We start from the raw sequence: 20477 nt of genomic DNA on the forward strand, positions 1-20477 counted from the left end.
ACAAACTCGGGTCTTCAACTCGGGCTTTCAATTGAAGGCCCGAGTTGTAGACACGAGTTTGTATAATTGATCGGATCTGCCTGGTCTCCCGGAAGCCGCGGGAGCCACAACTGTGGCAACACCGTGTGAATATGTCCATGACACCGTCAGCCGCGTCGCGGCACGGCGCGGTTTTTCATTTCCAGTTAGCATAGGGGCGAATTTCCTCTGACCAGGAGCTTTGGTCGTCGTTAGAAATGGCAGAATATGCTTTTAGATAAAATCGATGAGAGATAGAATTTTTTTCATATTTTTTAATGAGTTTTTTCGGAAGTTATACTAAAAAATAGAATTCCACCAACGCGGTGCCATGGACGCGAGTAACGAAGGGTTAATTAATTGTTTGAATCAAATAATGAATGATTTCACGAAATTTCTATTGTTTAGAGTTGAATATCGCAGAAACTATGCACTATATAATTTTACAAAAAATTCACTGTATTCGGAATTTATCAATCTATTACGAATTCGTTTTTTATTAAGAACAGAATTCTCATGAGATGAAAAAATTGAGTTCGGGGGGGACCCATAATCCCTGTTTGGCCCATGCCTCGTGGAGATCTACTATTACCCTGTGTTCGTCATTTGTTTAGACTAAAGTCCCCGGTGCGTGGCCAAGGTATCAATGGTCTCGGGTGTTTATTTTATTATAGCGCGTCGGACGCCCCGCATAAGATCCTCTTTGTTCAATCTCGATATTCGTGCCTCAGATGATTCCGAAATTTTCCTCCACTATTTCTATGCGTTTTTTTTTTAATAGAAAATGTTCAGTGGGAAATATTCTATAGAAAACATCAACAGAATTCGATTTTTGTATACAACTTACTCTATAGACTTTCTAGAGAAATTTTCCAGCTCAAATTTCCCAAGTTTCTTTGTTTGATTTTATAAATAAAAAGAGAAAAATATGATGAAAAAAAACTTTGAAAATTTGTGTTTAAAATTTGTCTTGAAAGCTGAAATTCTGCGGATTTTTCATATAAACTAGTTTCTATTGGACTTTTTCTGTAGAAAAAAAATTGGAGTACTGTGAAATTCTTCAATAGAATCGGCCAAAAACTGATATAATTGTCAATAGAAATTCGATAGCAATCCAACAAAATTTTCCGTCGAATTCGCTGCGTTTTTCTGACGTTTTCGTGCGTGTGGTGATGAATTGTAGTTGAGGGGGAATTTACTATGGAATGTATGCAAGAGATACGTGAACTTACCAATACTTTTATCCCTCTATTGTATTCTTGGAAGTCTTGTCAACCTGAATTACAATTCTATCATTTACGCACGCAATTAATGATCAATTAATTAATTAATTAGTATGCATTCTGCGATGAATAACACTACACCACATTTCACTCCCACGAGATTTGCAATTCGTAATGTGAATCCAGGGGATGAGTGATTAAACTTGATAGCAACGTGACTGTTCGGAGCAGAACGAGAGAATCAGAGAGAACTGCGGAGTGAGGAGATTGTGTCCCTCAGAGTTACCCCCACTTAGCCCAATCCCCACTCACGTCCTTGTCTCCCACCTCTCAAAACCAAAGGCTAATCTCCTCAGGCTGACTGTACTGACTCCCTTGTGTTGCTGTTGTACTCATTCTTCGCTCGGGATGACCTTGAGTAGATCACTGAACCAAATGGAGATTTATTCATTCCAAAGAGAATTACACAAAAAATTCATAGAAGAATCTATGCTATTTGACTAAATTGCTTATTTCTTGATAAGCAATTTAAATTGCTAAATTGCTTATTTCTTGATAAGCAATTTAGTCAAATTATTAGTCAAATTATTAGAATTTAACTAAATTGCTTATCTCTTGATAATTTAACGCCAAAGTTACTGGTAGAAATTGAGGAAGGGACTGCATAAGGCCACAAAGGCCATACTATCTGGCAAATAAATATATTATCATAGAAAAATCTAGCGAATTCAACAGACAATTTTATTGAATTTCGTTCGAACTTCTATTGAAAATTCTGTTCATTTCCTTCCGATTTTATTGAGTTCCGCGGCTTTACTACGCGTTTTTTCATAGAAAATGTCCAACAGAAATTGTCCTATAGAAAAAAGCAGTGGGATTTCATCTTTCTACAAATTTTTTCTGCAGGAATTTCCTGATATGAATTTTTCCATTTTTTTCACTCTAGTTTTCTTCTATTTCCATACCAAAATCAAAGAAAAAAACGTAGAAAATTTGAGCGGAGGAATTTCTAGAGAAAATATTTCCAAAAAATAGGTTCTATAGAAAAATTAAATTCTATTGATTTTTTGTTTAGAATACTTTCCATTGAACTTTTGTGTCGAAACAAAGTGCGCAGATAAGCTGTGGAATTTTTCAATAGAATCGACAAAGAATCTTTTAATAGAAAGTTCTATAGAAATTCAATAGAATTTTCCAGCGGATTTGGTAGAATTTTCAATGAAACTTTTCCATTCGTAATAAAAAATATGGACTAAAGGATTAAGTTTTTCGTGGTCATCAATAAATACACGAACTATAGATTTGATTTTTCTACAGAACTTATTCTATAGAGAAAATCAATAGAATTTGATTTTTCTATAGAATAAGTTATATAGAAAAATCAAATTCTATTGATGTGTTCTATAGAATATTCTCCATTGAACTTTCGTATTGAAATAAAGCGCGCAGATAAGCTGTGGAATTTTTCAATAGAATCGACAAAGAATCTTTTAATAGAAAGTTCTATAGAAATTCAATAGAATTTTCCAGCGAACTCGGTAGAATTTTCTATGAAACTTTTCCATCCGTAACCAAAAGTATGGAATAAATTATAACTCACAATGTACAAACATTCGTTGACATAAAATCCAAATTAAATTAATTAGATAGCTTCCCACGATTTTTTCGTTTTTAATCAATATTTGGGGAAATAAAAAATTTAGCACTGCGGAAATACATCAGTATCGAGTTTATTTATTCACTATTCATGAACAGCCTCATCTCTACTCCATCAATATCAGATTTAAAAAATCCTTTTTTATAAAATCGAAAAAAAATCGACATCTATACAATGTGCGTAAACAATAGTATTTATCACAAATGTGACGTGCATTCATAAACATTCTCGTTTTTTTTATAATCTCCTGGATCCACTAGCATCTAAGTAAATATATGTCAAGGCTTCCAATACGCTTGAAATTAAAGTACTGAAACCATTTATAAAGTGCACTAAAATTAATGCATTACAGAAAAATTAAAAATGAAAGGATAAAATTGGAAAAATATGCTCACGATATTTATGAACAAATGGTTTCAATTATGCAGATGAATATAGTCAGAACAGGAAGACATGAAACGAATCTTAATCAATCAGAAATAAAAAATCGCTTAAACTTGACGTTAATTAATAATATAATCAGTTAATTAACAAATAAAAATTATTACTGTCTAAATTTTAATATTTTTTAAACTATTTCTGTTCTCTTCTTTCTAAAGCATTCGAAAATCCAACTTTTTCATATTCTTTTAGTTAGATTCCCATTTTTATTGAAAATAAAAACATTCCATAGATTTAGATATTAATATATACCTCATTCTCCTGAATTTTTTCCAATAGGAACATAAAAAAATCAACATCCATCGACTTTTTTTAATCAAAAATCGTACGAAACTTCATAATTTTTAATGTCAATCGACAAGAAGCAAATAAACTTTCAACAAAGTTGCAACAAAATCTCAATTTCAACTCAAAACCAGACGTGCCATTATACAAAAAAAAAACATTGAAATGTCAAAACTAAAAGAACCATAGTTAGTCATGTAAAAAAATCATAAGACTCCAGTCTAGTCATTCACGACAAAAAAAACCTAATGCTACTTTCAGAAAAATTCTATTGAAAAAAATCCATCTGTTTTTCTTTTTAATTTCATAAAAAATCATGCAATTTTTAAAATGATATTTTCTGATAGAAAAAAGTCTATGCATATTGTTAATTTTATAAGGAATTTTTCAGCTATTCGTTTCTGAATTTTGTTGTAAAAAACAAATTAAAAAACTTGGAAAAATTAACGCTTAAGAATTTTCTATAAAAAATAACAATTCATTGACTTTTTCTACTAAATATCTACTAAAAAATGCCCCAAAACACCAACAGACTTATTCAACACAACCTTTCCAGAGTTCAAACAAAATTTCACGACGAAAGTGCTGTGTTTTTCATAAACTTTTCCATACACGAATAAAATAAAGCCCTTGCATCCTGACCTAAGCCCTCGCCGCCTCCTCCAAGCTCTCCACCCGCAGAACAATGAGCTTCTTCCCATAAATCTCAGCATTATCATAGATAGTCTCGACAGCCTCAGCAGCGAAAGGTGTTTGAAAGTAAATATGACAATAGCGAATGAAATTCTGGCGAATCAGCTTGATGTTCGTTGCACAGATGGGCTCGAACTGCTGAAACAGATCCAGGATGAGATGAATCCCACAGGACTCAGGGATGTTGGCCACGACGACCTCTTCAGCTGTGACAGACTCCACGTGATCACTAGGTCTGACGACAGCTCCTGATGCCGAGGCCCCAAGGACTTCTGACGCTTCTCGTAATTCAGGAATTTCCCCTTGAGAAGATTGCCTTCTGGGGGTGGGGGAAGCTCCGGAGTACTTCAGGATCTTCTCAGATGGCTCAGAATGTTCCCTGGAGGTGGATGAAGTTGAACCATTAGATATTCCATTCATCTCTCGTGACGTAGACGTCAATCCATTCGTTTTATTCGATGATACCATCAAATAATCAGAGTTTTCCTTGATTTCCAGTGGACGATTCAGGATTTTCTGACGAGCAACAGCTGCTTCGATTGGCTCAAGCCCTTGACCATTCAATTTCGAGGATTTTCCATCGATTTTTTGCTGATTATTCGAGTCATTGATCTCCTCACGAATGCCTGAATCATTCGATTTGTCCTCAATCTTCTTATTCTCATCGCAGATTCTCGATTGATCCTTTTGCTCTCTCTTCTTGAATGAAAAATCCAGCTCCTCACCATCGAGTCCTGTATCCTCTGCCTCCCTGCGACTTGACAAGGGTGGACGATCCAGGAAGGGACGCAGTCTAATGCTGAAACTACTCTTCATGTCTATCGCACAATTACGTGCACTCTCCTCAGTCTCAAAGTGCACGAAGCAGTAACCAGCGCCTGAGGTCCCAGTCTGCCTCACGTTTTTTATTGTCCCCCACTTGGAGAAGTACTGTTTCAGTTGTTCCGGGGGGAGTTGCTTGTTGTTGGTGAAGCTCACCGCCCAGTCGTTGGAGCGGGGATAGTGGTGATAAAAGTCCTCGACTTTTTTGGGACGTCTCTCCATTTTTACTGCGGGCGTGAATTGAAGGGGGTGAATAGGCTTTTTGGATTGGGGTCCTCCGATTTTTGGGGATTTTTTTATTTTGATTTTTATGTGTGGCTTTCAATTTCATGAGTTCACCCACGAAAAAATTTAATAGAAAAACCTATCGAGGTCGTTAGAATATTCTATTCAATTTCTATCAAACTTTCTATTAGTTTTTGGCTGATTCTATTGACATGTTCAGTAGAAAACATTTAGTAGAAAAAGTCAACAGTATTCGATTTTTCTATATAACTTATTCTTTTCATGTATTTTCTATAGAATTTGCTCGACACAAATTTTCTAATTTGATTTTATTCTATTTTTATTTTCTCCTCATCACGAAAATCAAACGAAAAAACTTTGAAAATTTGAGCCGAGGGAATTCTATAGAAAATATCTCAATAGAATAAGTTGTACAGAAAAATTGAATTTTATTGACTTTTTCTACTGAATATTTTCTATTGAACATTTCAATAGAATCGGCCAAAAACTAATAGAACAGTTCAATAGAAATTCAATAGAATTTTCTAACGAATTCGGTAGGTTTTTCTATTAAATTTTTTCGTCCGTGTTGTTTTATTTTAGTGGAAAAATGGGAGTGGATTGCATTTGGAGATTTTATTCTTGATTTTTATCATTTTGTAGATTTTATTTTTATGAGTTATTGGGGAAAATAACGCGCATGAGTAGATTGAATGCATCATATTATGATTCAATTATTTTTTATCATATGATTTTATTCTTGATTTTTTTTCCATGTTGTAAATTTTATTTTTATGAATTATTGGGGAAAATGACGTGCACGAGTAGCTTTTGATCTCCTGAGCTATCTTATGTCATGTACAGAATGGTAATGAATAGAATTCGTAAATCATATCCTCATGATTTTCATTATTTTGCTGTTATTTTAATTATTGAGTTATGAATTGGAGAAAACGTACACGCAAATTTTTCAATGACATGAATTATCTAATTCAATGATTCAAATTGTAATTTTTAAATGACAATGACATGTGCGTCTGTAATTAATGTTACTTACTCACTTTATGATGAATTCAGCTCTTTTTTAGATTTTTTAATTAAACAATACTTTTGTTGATGAATAACGAGGGGACAATGGGAACTTTTAGGTTAACCGATGCATGTAAATAAAATATGAACACGCTGGTATACAATCGGCGTTTTTTTTGAATTATCATCTTGGCGGGAACTACTGTGGATAAAATACAACTGAAAATTCTGTGAACTCTATATTCACGATCTGTAATAAATATTCTTGGCAGTTACAATTTTTTATTCTCCTTCTCCTCTTATTCAGGCAGTATTTAGATGACGTGGGGAAGGGTGTGTGTGGTAAAATGAACCTTCATACTCATTGAAATCTCTTGCTGATTGAGGATTTTTGTTTAACCCCTCACGTACCGCGCCCATATAACGCGGCTTGTCCCGAAGGTGAATTTAATAATGTAATGCCGTGAATATCGCAGAACTAATGAGAATGAAGAGGAATGATTGACAGTTGATTATAATAAAAGAGAAAAAGTAGGGGAGGGTGGGGTAAAACGGACACTTTAGACTTTTTTTAATTATTCATAACTCCGAGACAAATCGGTCAATTGAGCTCAGTTTGGGCTTGTCACAAAGGGAAAGAATTGTTCTTTGTATTGAAGAAAAAATTATCAAATTTTATTAACATTTCAACCCGTAATTGACATTACAAAAAAAGTCAAAAGTGTCCATTTTACCCCAACCTCCCCTAATTAAACATTACAAACTTGGCTATCCGTGGTCTTCGTCAGTCGGAGTAAAATAAAACATTGTAGTGACCGAAGTAATGTAAAAAATGGAAAGTAATGAAAATTGGTTGAATTTTCAGTGTAGATACTGTCAGACTGCATCCAATTAACATGACAGAACGGTACGGCTGTTTGTTTACATCGTCAGATGACAGCTAGAAATGAATTCTCGAAGAACATCTTAATTTTATTTTAATTTAGAGTAACAAATGGTCGTGAAGAGGAACACTTTGTGCATTCGAAACGTAGTGCGATTAAACTAGTTTACACATTTTTTTCGTGTTGATTATTGCTGCTGACCGAAACGTGGCCCAGAAGAATTTGAATAATTTAAGAACATACGGTCGAGAACAACTATTCCATTTAAGTAATTTATGTAAATTACGTTGGTATAAAACTGTGTAATTTACCAACGTAATTTACCTCGGACGAAAAAATTTAATAGAAAAACTTATCGAATTCGTTGGAAAATTCTATTAAATTTCTATTAAAATGTTCAATAGAAAATATTCAGTAGAAAAAGTAAATAGAATTAAATTTTTCTGTACAACTTATTCTATTGAGATATTTTCTATAGAATTTCCTCGGCTCCAATTTTCCAAGTTTTTTCGTTTGATTTTCTTGATGAGAAGAAAAGAAAAATAGAGTGAAAAAAACTTGGAAAATTTGAGTCGAGCAAATTCTATAGAAAATATATGAAAAGAATAAGTTATATCGAAAAATCGAATTCGGTTGAGTTTTTCTATTGAATGTTTTCTATTGACATAATAGAATCAGCCAAAAACTAATAGAAAGTTTAATAGAAATTCAATAGAATTTTCTAATGAATTCGATAGGTTTTTCTATTAAATTTTAAAAACCCTGCTCGCACGAAAACCCAATAAATTCCAAGTCGTATAGTGAGTCACTAAATCCCAAAAAGGGCAAACGTTCGAGGAATTATCAAGTGGTTTGTTTACATCGTCGAACAACACTTGGGCGATTTTCTTTTTTTCGCTTCGTCTTGTGGTCCAAACACACTTGGGGATCAAGTATTCATAACAATCCAGACTCGCCGGTATTGCGGTGATTTTAGAGAGGGGGGGCATTAGTTTTTGGCCAATGAGCCAGTCGCGAAAAATTGTCCATTCGGAGTCGAGCTTCCGAGACTTCAGCTTCGCTATTTCGTCCTCGCGATCGAGTGCCGGTGAATTGATTGTCAACTGGAGAGTTATTAATCTCGTGATTATTTTTTATTCTTCGTCTACTTGAGCCACGCCGAAGGGAGAGCTAGGGATGACTGCTACTACCGTTCTTAGTAGTTTTTCGGTTCTCAAGGACCATGTCAAACTGAAAGTAGTGCAGGACGCCACTACCATTGACAATATCGGTGAGTGATTTTGTTTTTCTGTGTATTTTTTTTATGATATCGGGGAATTGCGACTCACGATGCTGACGAGGGCTGGAAGGCGGAATGATCGATGGTTGGACTCGTCGATTTTTTTTCCACGTGCTGCGGTGAATTCACCGGTGGCATTACTGGCGGTGTTCTTCATGGGTTGTGGGGGGATTGTTTCATTTTTGTGGGAATGGAATTTTTTTGAATGTAGAATTGATGATAATCGCGGGATACGTGTATCACGTGGAAATTCTATTAAATGTTCATTTTCATTTTTTATTTTCATTGAAACTTCTTATTTTGATAAAGTTCTGGTAGACCTGTTGGAATTCAGTAGAGAAGTCGTGAAGCGGTTTAAGTCGACTCATCTCTTAGTTGAGTTTTTGATGAATATCTCCGAATCTAAGGGAGCTGACGAAATTTTGGTAATAACCTTTTTTCTAGAGCAAATTGAGCGCTACAAAAAAGGTTTCAACAAAAATTTAGTTATCTCTCTTAGATTCCAAGATATTCGCTGAAAAATGGCCAATGGTCAAAATCGACTTAGAAACATCAGAGCTTTCATTTGATTCTATTATTGATGATTTTATTATTTGAACTTTGCATATTGAACTGTTAAAACACATTTAAAAAATGTGAAAAAAATTAGGAAAGTTTACTTTTGGAGAAAGATTGATGAAATAATTAAAAAATGCAATTTTCAAAAATTACGAGCATTTTCTATAAATAATTTATAAACAATGAATTTTACACCATAAAGATAATTTTTTTGGAATCGTAACAAATTTATTCATATTCAGAATTTTACCAGAAATTGATTTCATGCCTAAAAAATAAGGTTTCCGAAAATTTAAACAATTTCATTTATTTATTTGTAAACAACGAAGTTTAAAAAAAAAAAAATTCTATGAAAAATGTAATTCAAATGACGCTGAATATTCATGATTTTTCTTCAAATTTTTCTCACGTAATTTAATTGACAAATTTCATGATTGAACATCAGACATGATTAAGGCAAATCTAAAGGTGTTAAAATATTTTTACGGGACCAAAAAAGGTCGTTTGCACCTGAAAAACGATTTTCATAGGATCGTTTGAACCTTAAAGCCTCGAAAATCCCCCAAATTGAATTTTCCATAGACAAATAATCCGCTAGTTTTTAAATTGACGATAATGACGTGATATTACGTATAAATGCTATCAAATCTTCATTTATATTTTTTATTTCCATTGCAATTTTTTGTTATGATAAAATTTTGATGGATTCACTGGAGTTCCATTCACGGAGAGAAATATTCGATAAAAATTACGTATCTTTTACGTAATTCCGGAGCGAAATGTGGTTGTAGTAAATTTTACGGAACTGTCACGGAATTTTTCCAGAGCGTTCCGTAATTTTTACCTGAATCTCCTGTGAAAAATTGCGATACCGTCACTTAAATTTTCTGAGTCGATTCCGTAATCGGTGAGCACATTGTGAGTTCCGTAATTTTTACTGAACATTTCTCTCCGTGAATTGAAGTGCTGTTGGAATTTCTTCTTCTTTAATGGAATTTCCTCTTGAAATATTTTGATATGGAACTGACCATAATGCAATTTTTTTCTATGAATAGTTTTCAGACTGCATTATCGAGCCACATTCGCGTTACTCTTGATTGGATCTCTGCTTGTTTGTTCCAAGCAATTCTTCGGAGATCACATTAAGTAAGTCGATGAAACAACTTTAATTCTCTCAATTCTGCATTTTTATTCAATTTGTGTATTTCATTCTGCGTAAAATTTCTTACAGATGTATGACAGATAACACGAATGATAAGAAGGTGAGCGCTGTGATTAATTCGTTCTGCTTCTTCTCCTCCACTTTCACCATCGTGAGTATGATTTTTTTGAAACAACAATCTTTCAATGAATTTGCAATTGCCGAAGACCATTTTCTTTCATCACGTATCATTTAACCATGGAAAAAATTGATAGGAAAAGTATTCTCTCACCGCCTTTAGGCATCAAATAAATGTAAAAAAAATTGGAACTTGAGAAAAATTTAACTTGACGTGTTTAGAAATGACAACAATCTTTCGAAAGCGAAGTGTTCAATTTATTCGCTGATTTTTTTCAAAAACAGGTCTCTGACGTTAGAATCGTCAACTTCTTGCTTTTATCCGAACTATTCGATATTTACTCGGTCTGCTGAGTCTCCAGATTCAAAAACGCGGGAATGTTTCATGATTTTTAATAAAATGGGCGCAGAATTTAATAGAAGACAAATATAACTTTTCCATAGAATTTAATTTTTAAAAACAATAGAATTCTAATATCGTTATAATTTCAGACAATTTTTTCAGGCAAAAGAATAGAATTTCCTCAAAAAGAATAGAATTCTCATGTCTTTGTAATTTCAGACAAAATACATGAACGCATCTGTACTGAACAGAGACCATATACCCCATCCTGGAGTGGGTCCTTACACAGGAGCAGAGGAGACTGTTCATCATGCTTATTATCAATGGGTTCCATTTGTCCTGTTTTTCCAAGCAATGGTGTTCTACGTACCTCATTATCTGTGGAGAGGCGCTGAAGGTGAGAAAATCCCCAACATTTTTTCAAATTTTTCTGCGAGAATCAGAGATAGCCATATTCATAAATTATAATTACCGTTAAATTTTGAAGGAGTCAGTTCGTTAATACCACTCTTAAGGCCCGGCCGGATCATCTTTTGAACGTGATCTTGGTTGTTTTTTTTATTTTGATAATCAAAAATGATCTCCAATTGCTATTCAGTTTTACGTAGCCCCGGAGTCTCCAGAAATTATGATTGTACAATCAAAAAAAATGTTGAAAAAGAGCTGAACATTTGCAAAGAGCGTTTTTGAATAATATTGGGAAATAAATCCTCTAGGGAGGAAATTGCAAATTAATAATTTGATGTAGCTAATGGCTGTTAGGTCGCCATTTGTCACAGTAGTCAATGGCTGTCAGATAGTTACCATGATAAATTGTTCATTCACTATTTCCTCTCTATCGAACTTATTTCTTAATCTTTGTTAAAAACGCTCTTTGAAAATGTTCAGTTTTTCTTCTACTCTTTTTGATTGTACAATCGTAATTGTTAGGAATTCCTGCGCGATGGAAAATCCGGAAAAAATTTTTTTCCGGAGAACCGATCATTCCAAATTATTCAGAGTAAGAGTAAGATATTAATCAATATGAAATGATCAACAGGTGGTCGTTTGAAGAGACTCGTCTCTGGGCTTCACATGGCAGCTCTATCCCTTCAGGACGAGAAAATCGAGGTGTCGAATGACGTATCCATTCCCTCGAAAGCCGACCACAAGAAGAAAATCCAGCTTATCCGGAATTACTTCGTGACGAATCTTCGCGTCAATCGAACGTGGGCCTACTACCTCGGTATCTGCGAGACTTTGAATTTTCTCAATGTCATCCTGCAGATCTACCTCACGAATGCCTTCCTCGGTGGTGCCTTCCTGGATCTCGGTATGCGCGTTATCGAGTACAATGATTGGACCAGCAGAGTGTCACCACTGGACATGGTATTTCCCAAGGTCACCAAGTGCATTTTTCATAAGTATGGGTCCTCTGGAGGGGTTGAGAAGTGGGATGCTCTCTGTGTCATGGCACTGAACATCGTCAATGAGAAGATTTATCTGTTCCTGTGGTTCTGGTTCATCATCCTAGCGATTATCTCTGGGGTTGCCGTCGTCTGGAGGCTTGCGACTATGTTCGTGTACTCGAGGTGAGTTATTCATGATTATTTATTAAAAATTATCAGTATTACAGGTCTGAGACGATTCAATAGTTTTCGATAGGAAATTCACATAATCACACGATCAAATTTGATTTTATTAAAAAAAAAACATTAAATTTTCATTGAATATTCCATGAAATTTCATGAAAATAAAACTGAGGTTTTGCATGAAAATTTTTTTTTAATAAAAAATCCAGTGTAACGTTTTTTGAAGCCAATCTGTTCGTCGTATTGTGTCATTAGATGTTTATAAATGATGATTAAAAATATTATGATAATACTATATTATAATATATTATGCGTATATAATGGTGTATGTAATATAGCAAAATATCGTGTACTCAATGTATGTTATTATTGTTATCAGTTTATTAGTTAATTTTTTTTATTATGTACATTATATTTTATAATACATATATAGTACTCTATTATGTATTGTATAGTATAGAATATAACATAATCTACTATTATCGTAATATCGTTAATGTATGCTATAATCATTTACAAAAAATCTAATGACACAATACGCCGACTAGATTGACTTCAAAAAACGTTGCACTCGATGTATTATATATAACAAAATACAATCCATTCCTGGAATATATAATATATAACACTATTCCGCGTCGCGCGCGGCCTAATCTAGTTGAATAAAAAAATCAGATACTTCTCCATTCTCTTGCACAACGAAATAGTCATTAGAGAACACAAAAAATGATGCATTACTCTAATTATCTCGACGAAGATGCGATGTCTTTTTGGATTATTTTTCATGTTCCACATCATCTCTTGAGAAATTCCCATGAAGTTCTCAAATTTCAGCTGTTGGTAATTCTTGATTTTTAAAAAATGTTTCTCTAGGAGTGATCGTTTCAATCGTGTACTGTTTTCAATGGCATGTCCTGGTAAATCCGAACCCTGGTATGCCCTCCAAATGGTCCGCGACTATCACTTCGGTGACTGGTTGTTCCTGTACTACATTGCCAAGAACCTGGACAACTACGCATTCACAGAGCTGCTGATGCAGTTGGAGGAGGAGAAGGCGAGTCGTTGTACTGATCATTATAACCAGACTCTGTCCATGCTGAATGACGACGAGAAGCTCTTCAAGAAGGTCTAGGGCCAGTGATCATTGGAGCAGTGTTTATTTTTCAATCGTTCATTGAGGTGAAACGAAGTTTATGATGGGATGAATTTTTCTGATGCTGGTCACGCGGGAAAAAATTTAACAGAAAAACCGAGCGCTTTTGGAATTCTATGAGAATTCTGTTGAAGTTTTATAAGAATTCGATTAAAAAATTCTAGCTGTTGTTTGCGTCATTTTATGTCATACCCCAGAATTCTCATAGAAAAAATCGAAAAATTCCACAAGAAATATTTATATAGAAAAATCAACATATCTGTAGAAATTAAAAAAAAAAAAGTCTATTTCAAAACGCGGGGGAAGTTGCATCATTTTTAATAGATTTTTGGTGTAAACAATAAGTAGAATCTCTCAATAGAATTTTTCAGAGTAAGCGCTAGGTTTTTCTATTAAATTGTTTCATACGTGATGAGAGAACATCAAGGAAATTGTAGTATTGGTTAAAAAACCAATGATCACGGCAAATACAAAGCGTTATAGTTCATAAGGTAATAAATATACAGCTGGAGTTGAGATAAATTTCCAGGGGAGTAATATCAGTAGCAAAACAATAAAACGAAACGATTTCTTGAGGTTTAAGGAAATTTTTAGGGAGATTTCGTTGTCTCTCATCACTTGGGAAAAAATTGAATGCAAAAAAATTTGCCATTTCTCTAAGAAATTCCATGCGAGTTCTATGAAAATTTGAATTGACATTTTATCCGTTTTTTGCACCGACTTTTATTGAAAATTGTGCAAATTTGTCGTTTTCCAGTTAATTATTGATAGAAAAAAATCAAACAATGTTGATTTTGCTTGTTTTTTTTTTCGAAAAGAATTCTTGGGTATTGATTTCTCAAGGTTTTATTACTAGATTTTCCAATCAGAAATAGAGAAAAAGTAATTTTCACTAGAAAAAGGTGCAAAAAACATCTCGAATTTTTTCATTGAATTTTTATGGAATTTCGTAGAGAAAAGACCAGGCCTTTGGAATTTCGCAACATGATGATATTGGACACCCACTACGAAATTCGATGGAAACTCCGCGATTTGGGTATTTGCAAATTTGCCGCAATTACCCCAGTGAAATACATTTAGATTATGTATTAAATATTGTCCATGAATGGGTGGAAACATTTCTTTAATTATATTATTATTTCTTCCTACTGTGGATTGTAGAGTAAAATGTTGAATCTCGAATTCAGGTCATCATATATTCCATGTTTTTACGATTTCGTTATCAGTAACAGATGTAGTAAAAGTTTTTTCAAGTACGATTTTTTATTTTTCGTTCATTATATTAAGAGGACTTTGCCAATGTTTAGCAATTAGATGTTAATGATGCTCATTTGAATATAAGGTAAACGGTCTACGCTTGGGATAGCTCAAATTCATTTATTCTGTAAATTGTATAGATAAATGAAGTGATATTTTTCTACTATAAACAGAGGAGAAGAGGGAAGTGCGAGATTGATTCTCGAATTGATAGAATTCTGAGAATGCGATCAGAACTCTTCCGAATTTAATAAGGATCGAGGATTATAATAAGGATTCAAAGACTGCTTCATTTAGTATAGAATAGATCGCTTACTCATGAAAGTCGTTGATACCACAATTTGTTCGCTCGTAAGAACATCAATATTGATAGTTTTTTTGTATTAATAAATAATAAAAGTGTGATTTCATATAGATTTAATGTAATCACTTCTACTGAACACCTCTGACGATAGATACACGGATGCAAAAATTTTGTTTCATTTGTTTCAATTTGATAGAAGTATTCATATTTTTCAAAACTTTTGCTTACGATAGATAATAAATTATTAAAAGAATTCATTAGGAAAGTGGTGGTAAAAAAGTGGAGCTCAGAGAATATGATGTTTTATTTCATAATACCACATTTTCTCAAAGTAATTAATCCTTATTTAAAAAAAAAAATGAACTGAACGGAACATGAACTTACATTTAACGAGACATCTATTACCGCCCTGGCAGAATAGAAAATGATCGTCGAAAAATTAAAAACAGGACCAAGAGACGAGGAAAAATGAGTTGTCCTGAAATTTTAAATCGTAGGATAAATAAAACAAACAATTCGATCATTTTCACATCCCCAAGAGTTTTTTCTCATGTTCGAAAACATTTAAGACATCTGAATCAATTCCTAAATTATTCAAAAATTATGTTTCAGTTTCCAATTATGAGATATTGTATGGAAACCTGACATGAATATTAATTGTCCAAGTAGTTCATCAAATACGAGTATCAAAGGCTCGAAAGCGGTTGTCAATCAGCATCAATTGAAATGCTGTCATCCACTCTTTAAGACTACAGTCTGTACTTACATACATTTAAACTATCAAATGTTGAATAATGCGAATCGTCTTTTACAACTTAAAAATAAAAATACCCTCTATGTTTATCGTCAACAGAAAAAAATGTTACAGATAATAATAAACTAGGACCTGAATAGTTACATGATGCCATAAAATTCTGAATGGTAAGATGGAAAACAATTAGACGAAAAAAAAATTTGTTTGCATATATAAACTTTTTCTAATATTCAAAACCCTTTTAAGACTCTAAATAATAACAATTTGATTTCATGAAGACTTCACCTGAATATTGAATCTCAAACTAGTCTATCAAATCGCTAAATCGGAATATCAAAAGTTTGCAATTGATAATTATTAAATAGAACCTCATGTTGTCTAGTGCTCCCCCTATTCAACAAAAAAATCTAACGAATAACCAGAAAACGATGTGACAGAATTCTAAATCGTAAGACAGAAAACAATTCGATGAAGTGAGAGTTCATTTGCACATCTAAATTTTTTCCAATATTCAAAACCCCTTCAAGACTCTAAATAACAACAATTCGATCTCATGAAAATTTCACCTGGATATTGAATCTCAAACTAATCTATCAAATCAGTAAATCGGAAAATCAAAACTTTGCAATTGATAATTATTCAATAGCACCTCATGTTGTCTAGTGCTCCCCCTATTCAACAAAAAAATCTAACGAATAACCAGAAAACGATGTGACAGAATTCTAAATCGTGAGACAGAAAACAATTCGATAAAGTGAGAGTTCATTTGCACATCTTCTAAATTTTTTCCAATATTCAAAACCCCTTCAAGACTTTAAATAATAATAATTTGATTTTATGAAGCCTTCACCTGAATATTAAATCTCAAACTAGCCTATTAAATCGTTAAATCGGAAAATCAAATCTTTGCAATTGCTAATTATTCAATAGCACCTCACGCTGTGTAGTGCTCCCCCTAAGAAAGACGTTCCGCATTGGCAGCAAGGCTCTCAGGACGTTGAACAATGAGACTCTTCCCGTACAACTCAGCATTATCATAGGTATCTTCGACAGCCCTGGCCTGCTCAGGGGTCTCGAAGTAAACGTAACAGTATCTCAGCGATTTCTCAACAATGACCTCCATGTTCGATGCGCAGACCGGATGGAAGTGCTCAAGCATGTCCAGGATGAAGTCGACGTCGCAGAATTCATGAATATTGGCGACAACGACGTCCTGAAGAGTGATATGTTGAACGATTGGTAGATGAAGTCTCGGCCAGGTCATCGATGGAGCAAATGGTTGAACAACTTTCATTGGGCATCCGATGGACGTCCTCTGGACGAGTTCAGGGAGTTCATTCGAAGGACTGCTTCTTCGATGAGCTGAAGATCCCTTTGGATCGATGGGGATCGACTCAGTGGACGCACTCGTGCTTGAGTACAGTTCGTAGCTCCTTGGGGGTCTCGAAGTGGCTGAGGTGTCACAGCTCTCCTGCACAGCCTCTCCATCAGGAACTTTGTCTCTCACCTTCAGACGATCGGCAACAGATGCTTTCGCAGCAGCTGCAGACTTTCCATTCTCTCCAGTTTTATCGAAAGATTGTCTCGACTGAGACGAGTTGTTCTGTCTGCCCTGACGATCGTTTGTCTGTCTGAATGGTCGTAGTCTTATGGTGGAGCTGTCTCTCGTGGCGAAAGCACACGTCTTGGCGTCTTCTTCTCGCTTGAAATGAACGAAGCAGAAGGCGCTCGAGGGGCTCTGATCGATCTTCACGATTTCTCCGTATTTGAAAAGAAAGCCTCGACCTTTGCGATGGCCAGGGCTGCGTTGTTGGCGAAGTAGACTTTCCAGGTGTCGAACTTGTCGTCGTGGAAGTAGTATTTTATGCGCTGGGGGGCATCGTTTGAGCGGTATGTGCGGGGTCTTGGGGGGTCTGAGTGCTCTGTCGACATTGCGGTGATGTCTGATGGAGGAATTTCCTGGGGGAGAGAATGGGGAAGATTTCGGCGATTAGAGATTAGTCGTTTGGCTGTTGGGGAATACTATTTTGTGAAAGTTAGGTGGAAATAGGATTTTTAATTACATAAAGAAATGTCGTCGGTGTTTTCAATTGTTCATCAAATACTGTTGTGAGTGAAAATTGTTGAATGCAGGAATGAAAAAACACTCGAAGAGATTGTCATCAAGTGTTCATTTCACAAATTATGTCTCTTTGTGAAGGGATTTCAAATGCAATTGATCTGGTCATATTTGTCCAATTGGAGACATAAGTCATTGAAAAAAAAATTGTGGTGATGTCGTTTGGTTCTTGGTGAAAACTAATCTATGAATGTGAGATATTATTTTTTTTTATTAGTTGAAAGTCAGATAGAAATGGTATTTTAACCCACAAGATATAGGCGCGCGCTCTCTGGCGCGCTGATCTATTCATTTGTTGAAATAAAGAAATGGAATTCATTGAATTTCATTTTCTCATGAATACCTTATAAATATTGATAATGAATCAAAGAGAATTCGACTAATGATTGAAGTGAATAGCGAAGTAGAGCAAAAAAATATATAAAGAATTTTTCATTTTCAATGAATTATTTTCAATTTTTTAAAGTAATCGGTTTCCATAAAAGGACAGAATTTATTAATTTCACGGATGATATATATATATATATATATATATATATATATATATACATGTGAAAAATATATAATATATATATATGACGTGAAAAAAAAATTTGCCACTGAAGAATTTGAAATTGTCACTGAAGAATTTGAAAATGCCGCGTGTTTTTTTTTGTGAATAACTTCGTGTCACATATTGACCGATCAGAATTGAGGATTAGCGGTCAGGCAGTTTCGAGATATTTTGATATAAAACAACTGTATGTTTCTTTCATTTCTAGTAAATCTTTAGTAAATAAAATAAAAAATATAGGAGGATAGGATTGAACGACTAACGTATACGGTCGTCGATGTGTGAGAAAAGTGGGGGGCCGTCAGTGTTAGTGAGCCGTAAGAAAAGCACGCCAGCTCACGTACCACAAGATGGCGGAACATGGGAAAACGCTTGGTCGTGGAATGGATTAAATGAAATAGTGAAGCAATAAGATGTGAAAATAGTTCAGGCTTTTTTTATAATCGATATTTTCTTTGCTATGGTTACCACATGACTATGAAATATCCCTCAGTGTTTCCAATAGTTCTCAATTGTTCATGAAGTACTGTTGTGAGTGGAAATTGTGCACTTGTCGAATGCTCCATCGAATGAAGCAAAAGCGTCTCCAAATGCAGGAATGAAAAAAACACTCCAAGAGATTCTCATCAAGTGCTCATTTCACAAATTATTTCTCTTCGTGAAGGAATCTCAAATGCAATTGATCTAGTCATATTTATCAAATTAGAGACGTAGGGGAGGGTAGGGTAAAATGGACACTTGACTTTTTTGAAATATTCATGACGTGTTGAATTGTTCATGAAATGGAATAATTTTATTTTTCAATTGAAAAACAATGATTCACTCTTTGTGATGAGCTCAGACTGAGCTCAATTGATAAATCTATTTCTGAGTTTTGAATATTTTAAACAAAATATTGTCATAATTAATGCCTTACGATATCTCGAGTTGATGATCCCTGCTGTTGTTGTGTTGTTGTTGATAATGAAGTATAAACGTTGATGAAGGCACGATGAAGAGTAATGAACAATATCTCAGAAAATGACGAAAATGTCGGGAGTTGAATGATTCTTTGGTTCAGGCGTTTGAAAGATGGAAAAAGGGCTTTCGCGTGAGTTTTGACGTTTTGTTGTGTTGATAGTGGTGATTTTCACCGGTGCCTTTGTTCTGTTCTTTGTGCGACAGCAGTCAAGGACAATGATTGTGTGCGCGTGCGCGTGAAGTGTTGTGGTGGGTGCCGCGAGACGAAGAGAATTGCGACTTCAGTTTAGTTTAGCTCTGAACCCGAAGACCGAGAGTACCGATGCTGGTCGTCCAAGCAGGGAACTGCAGAGACTGGGGAATGCAGATTGGGTAAGTAGATAGAGAATTTGAATTTTGGGTGAAACTCATAATCTGTGACGTTAAATTATGGGAATCTGGGGAGTGAAGTGGAATTTAACCCTTTTTGGGACACACAAAAAACAAATAAGGGAGGTTGGGGTAAACCGGACGCTTTTGACTTTTGTTGAAATATTAATGATGAGTTGAAATGTTGATAAAATTGAATATATATTTTTTTAATACAAAGAACAATTATATTTCTCTTTGTGACGAGCCTAAACTGAGCTCAATAGATAAATTTGTTTCTTGTTATGAATAATTTTAGAAAAGTCTAAAGTTTCCATTTTACCCCACCCTCCCCTACCTTGTTTTAACATTTCAACGATCTTAAATAAGTTTTTCAAAAGTCTTAATTTTAAGCCTAAAATTCTCAAGTCGAGAGTTTTGAACGTCTCAATTTGAGAGTTTGCACGACTTACGGAACTTCACGTGAAAAAAATTTGAAGGATGTTTGTCCAAAATCGCAAGTAGTTAAAAAAATTGATTTTTTTTTAAACTGAGAGATGAAGATCTTCCCTTCACTTTGATACAAATTTCAATCCACCAATTTTCATTATTTAGAAATGAACTAGACAAAATGCACCAAATGCATGTGCTAATATGCGCTAATATGGGATAGAATCATTCAAATATTTCCTCTTTTTGCCCGAGTACTCCAGATTTTTCTC

The 20477-nt window shown here is 34.4% G+C and overlaps 3 protein-coding genes and 1 pseudogene across 4 annotated transcripts in view; 1 reads left to right on the top strand and 3 right to left on the bottom strand.

Annotated features, from left to right (window-relative positions):
- The window catches only part of LOC107038118, a 5369-nt gene extending 3885 nt beyond the window's left edge, over nt 1-1484 (bottom strand). Inside the window, exon 1 of the mRNA XM_015257024.2 lies at nt 1251-1484. The gene's annotated coding sequence lies outside the window, so the exon portion shown is untranslated. The remainder of the gene's footprint in view (nt 1-1250) is intronic.
- A 2451-nt stretch (nt 1485-3935) lies between these two features.
- On the bottom strand, nt 3936-6512 carry LOC107038071. Of its 2 annotated transcripts, none has more exons than XM_015256952.1 (2): nt 6426-6512; nt 3936-5366 (listed from the first exon to the last, which is right to left on the bottom strand). In XM_015256952.1, exon 2 carries the CDS (start codon nt 5359-5361, stop codon nt 4267-4269), a length of 1095 nt encoding a protein of 364 aa, XP_015112438.1. In that variant the 5' UTR covers nt 5362-5366; nt 6426-6512; the 3' UTR covers nt 3936-4266. The 2 variants fall into 2 exon arrangements, with proteins under 2 accessions (XP_015112438.1, XP_015112437.1); XM_015256951.1 differs by having other exon boundaries at nt 6422-6506.
- A 1794-nt stretch (nt 6513-8306) lies between these two features.
- Nucleotides 8307-15131, top strand: LOC107038139 (innexin inx7). The gene is made up of 6 exons (XM_015257049.1): nt 8307-8547; nt 10170-10260; nt 10346-10427; nt 10956-11133; nt 11776-12307; nt 13181-15131. The coding sequence occupies exons 1-6, from the start codon at nt 8454-8456 to the stop codon at nt 13437-13439; spliced, it is 1236 nt and encodes a 411-aa protein (XP_015112535.1). The 5' UTR covers nt 8307-8453; the 3' UTR covers nt 13440-15131.
- Nucleotides 15132-15307: 176 nt separating this feature from the next.
- LOC107038140 lies at nt 15308-19650 on the bottom strand (annotated as a pseudogene).
- Nucleotides 19651-20477: the final 827 nt, after the last annotated feature.

The sequence above is a fragment of the Diachasma alloeum genome, unplaced genomic scaffold (genome assembly GCF_001412515.2).
Source record: "Diachasma alloeum isolate Michigan unplaced genomic scaffold, Dall2.0 Dall_scaffold_00277, whole genome shotgun sequence".
Classification (NCBI taxonomy): domain Eukaryota; kingdom Metazoa; phylum Arthropoda; class Insecta; order Hymenoptera; family Braconidae; genus Diachasma; species Diachasma alloeum.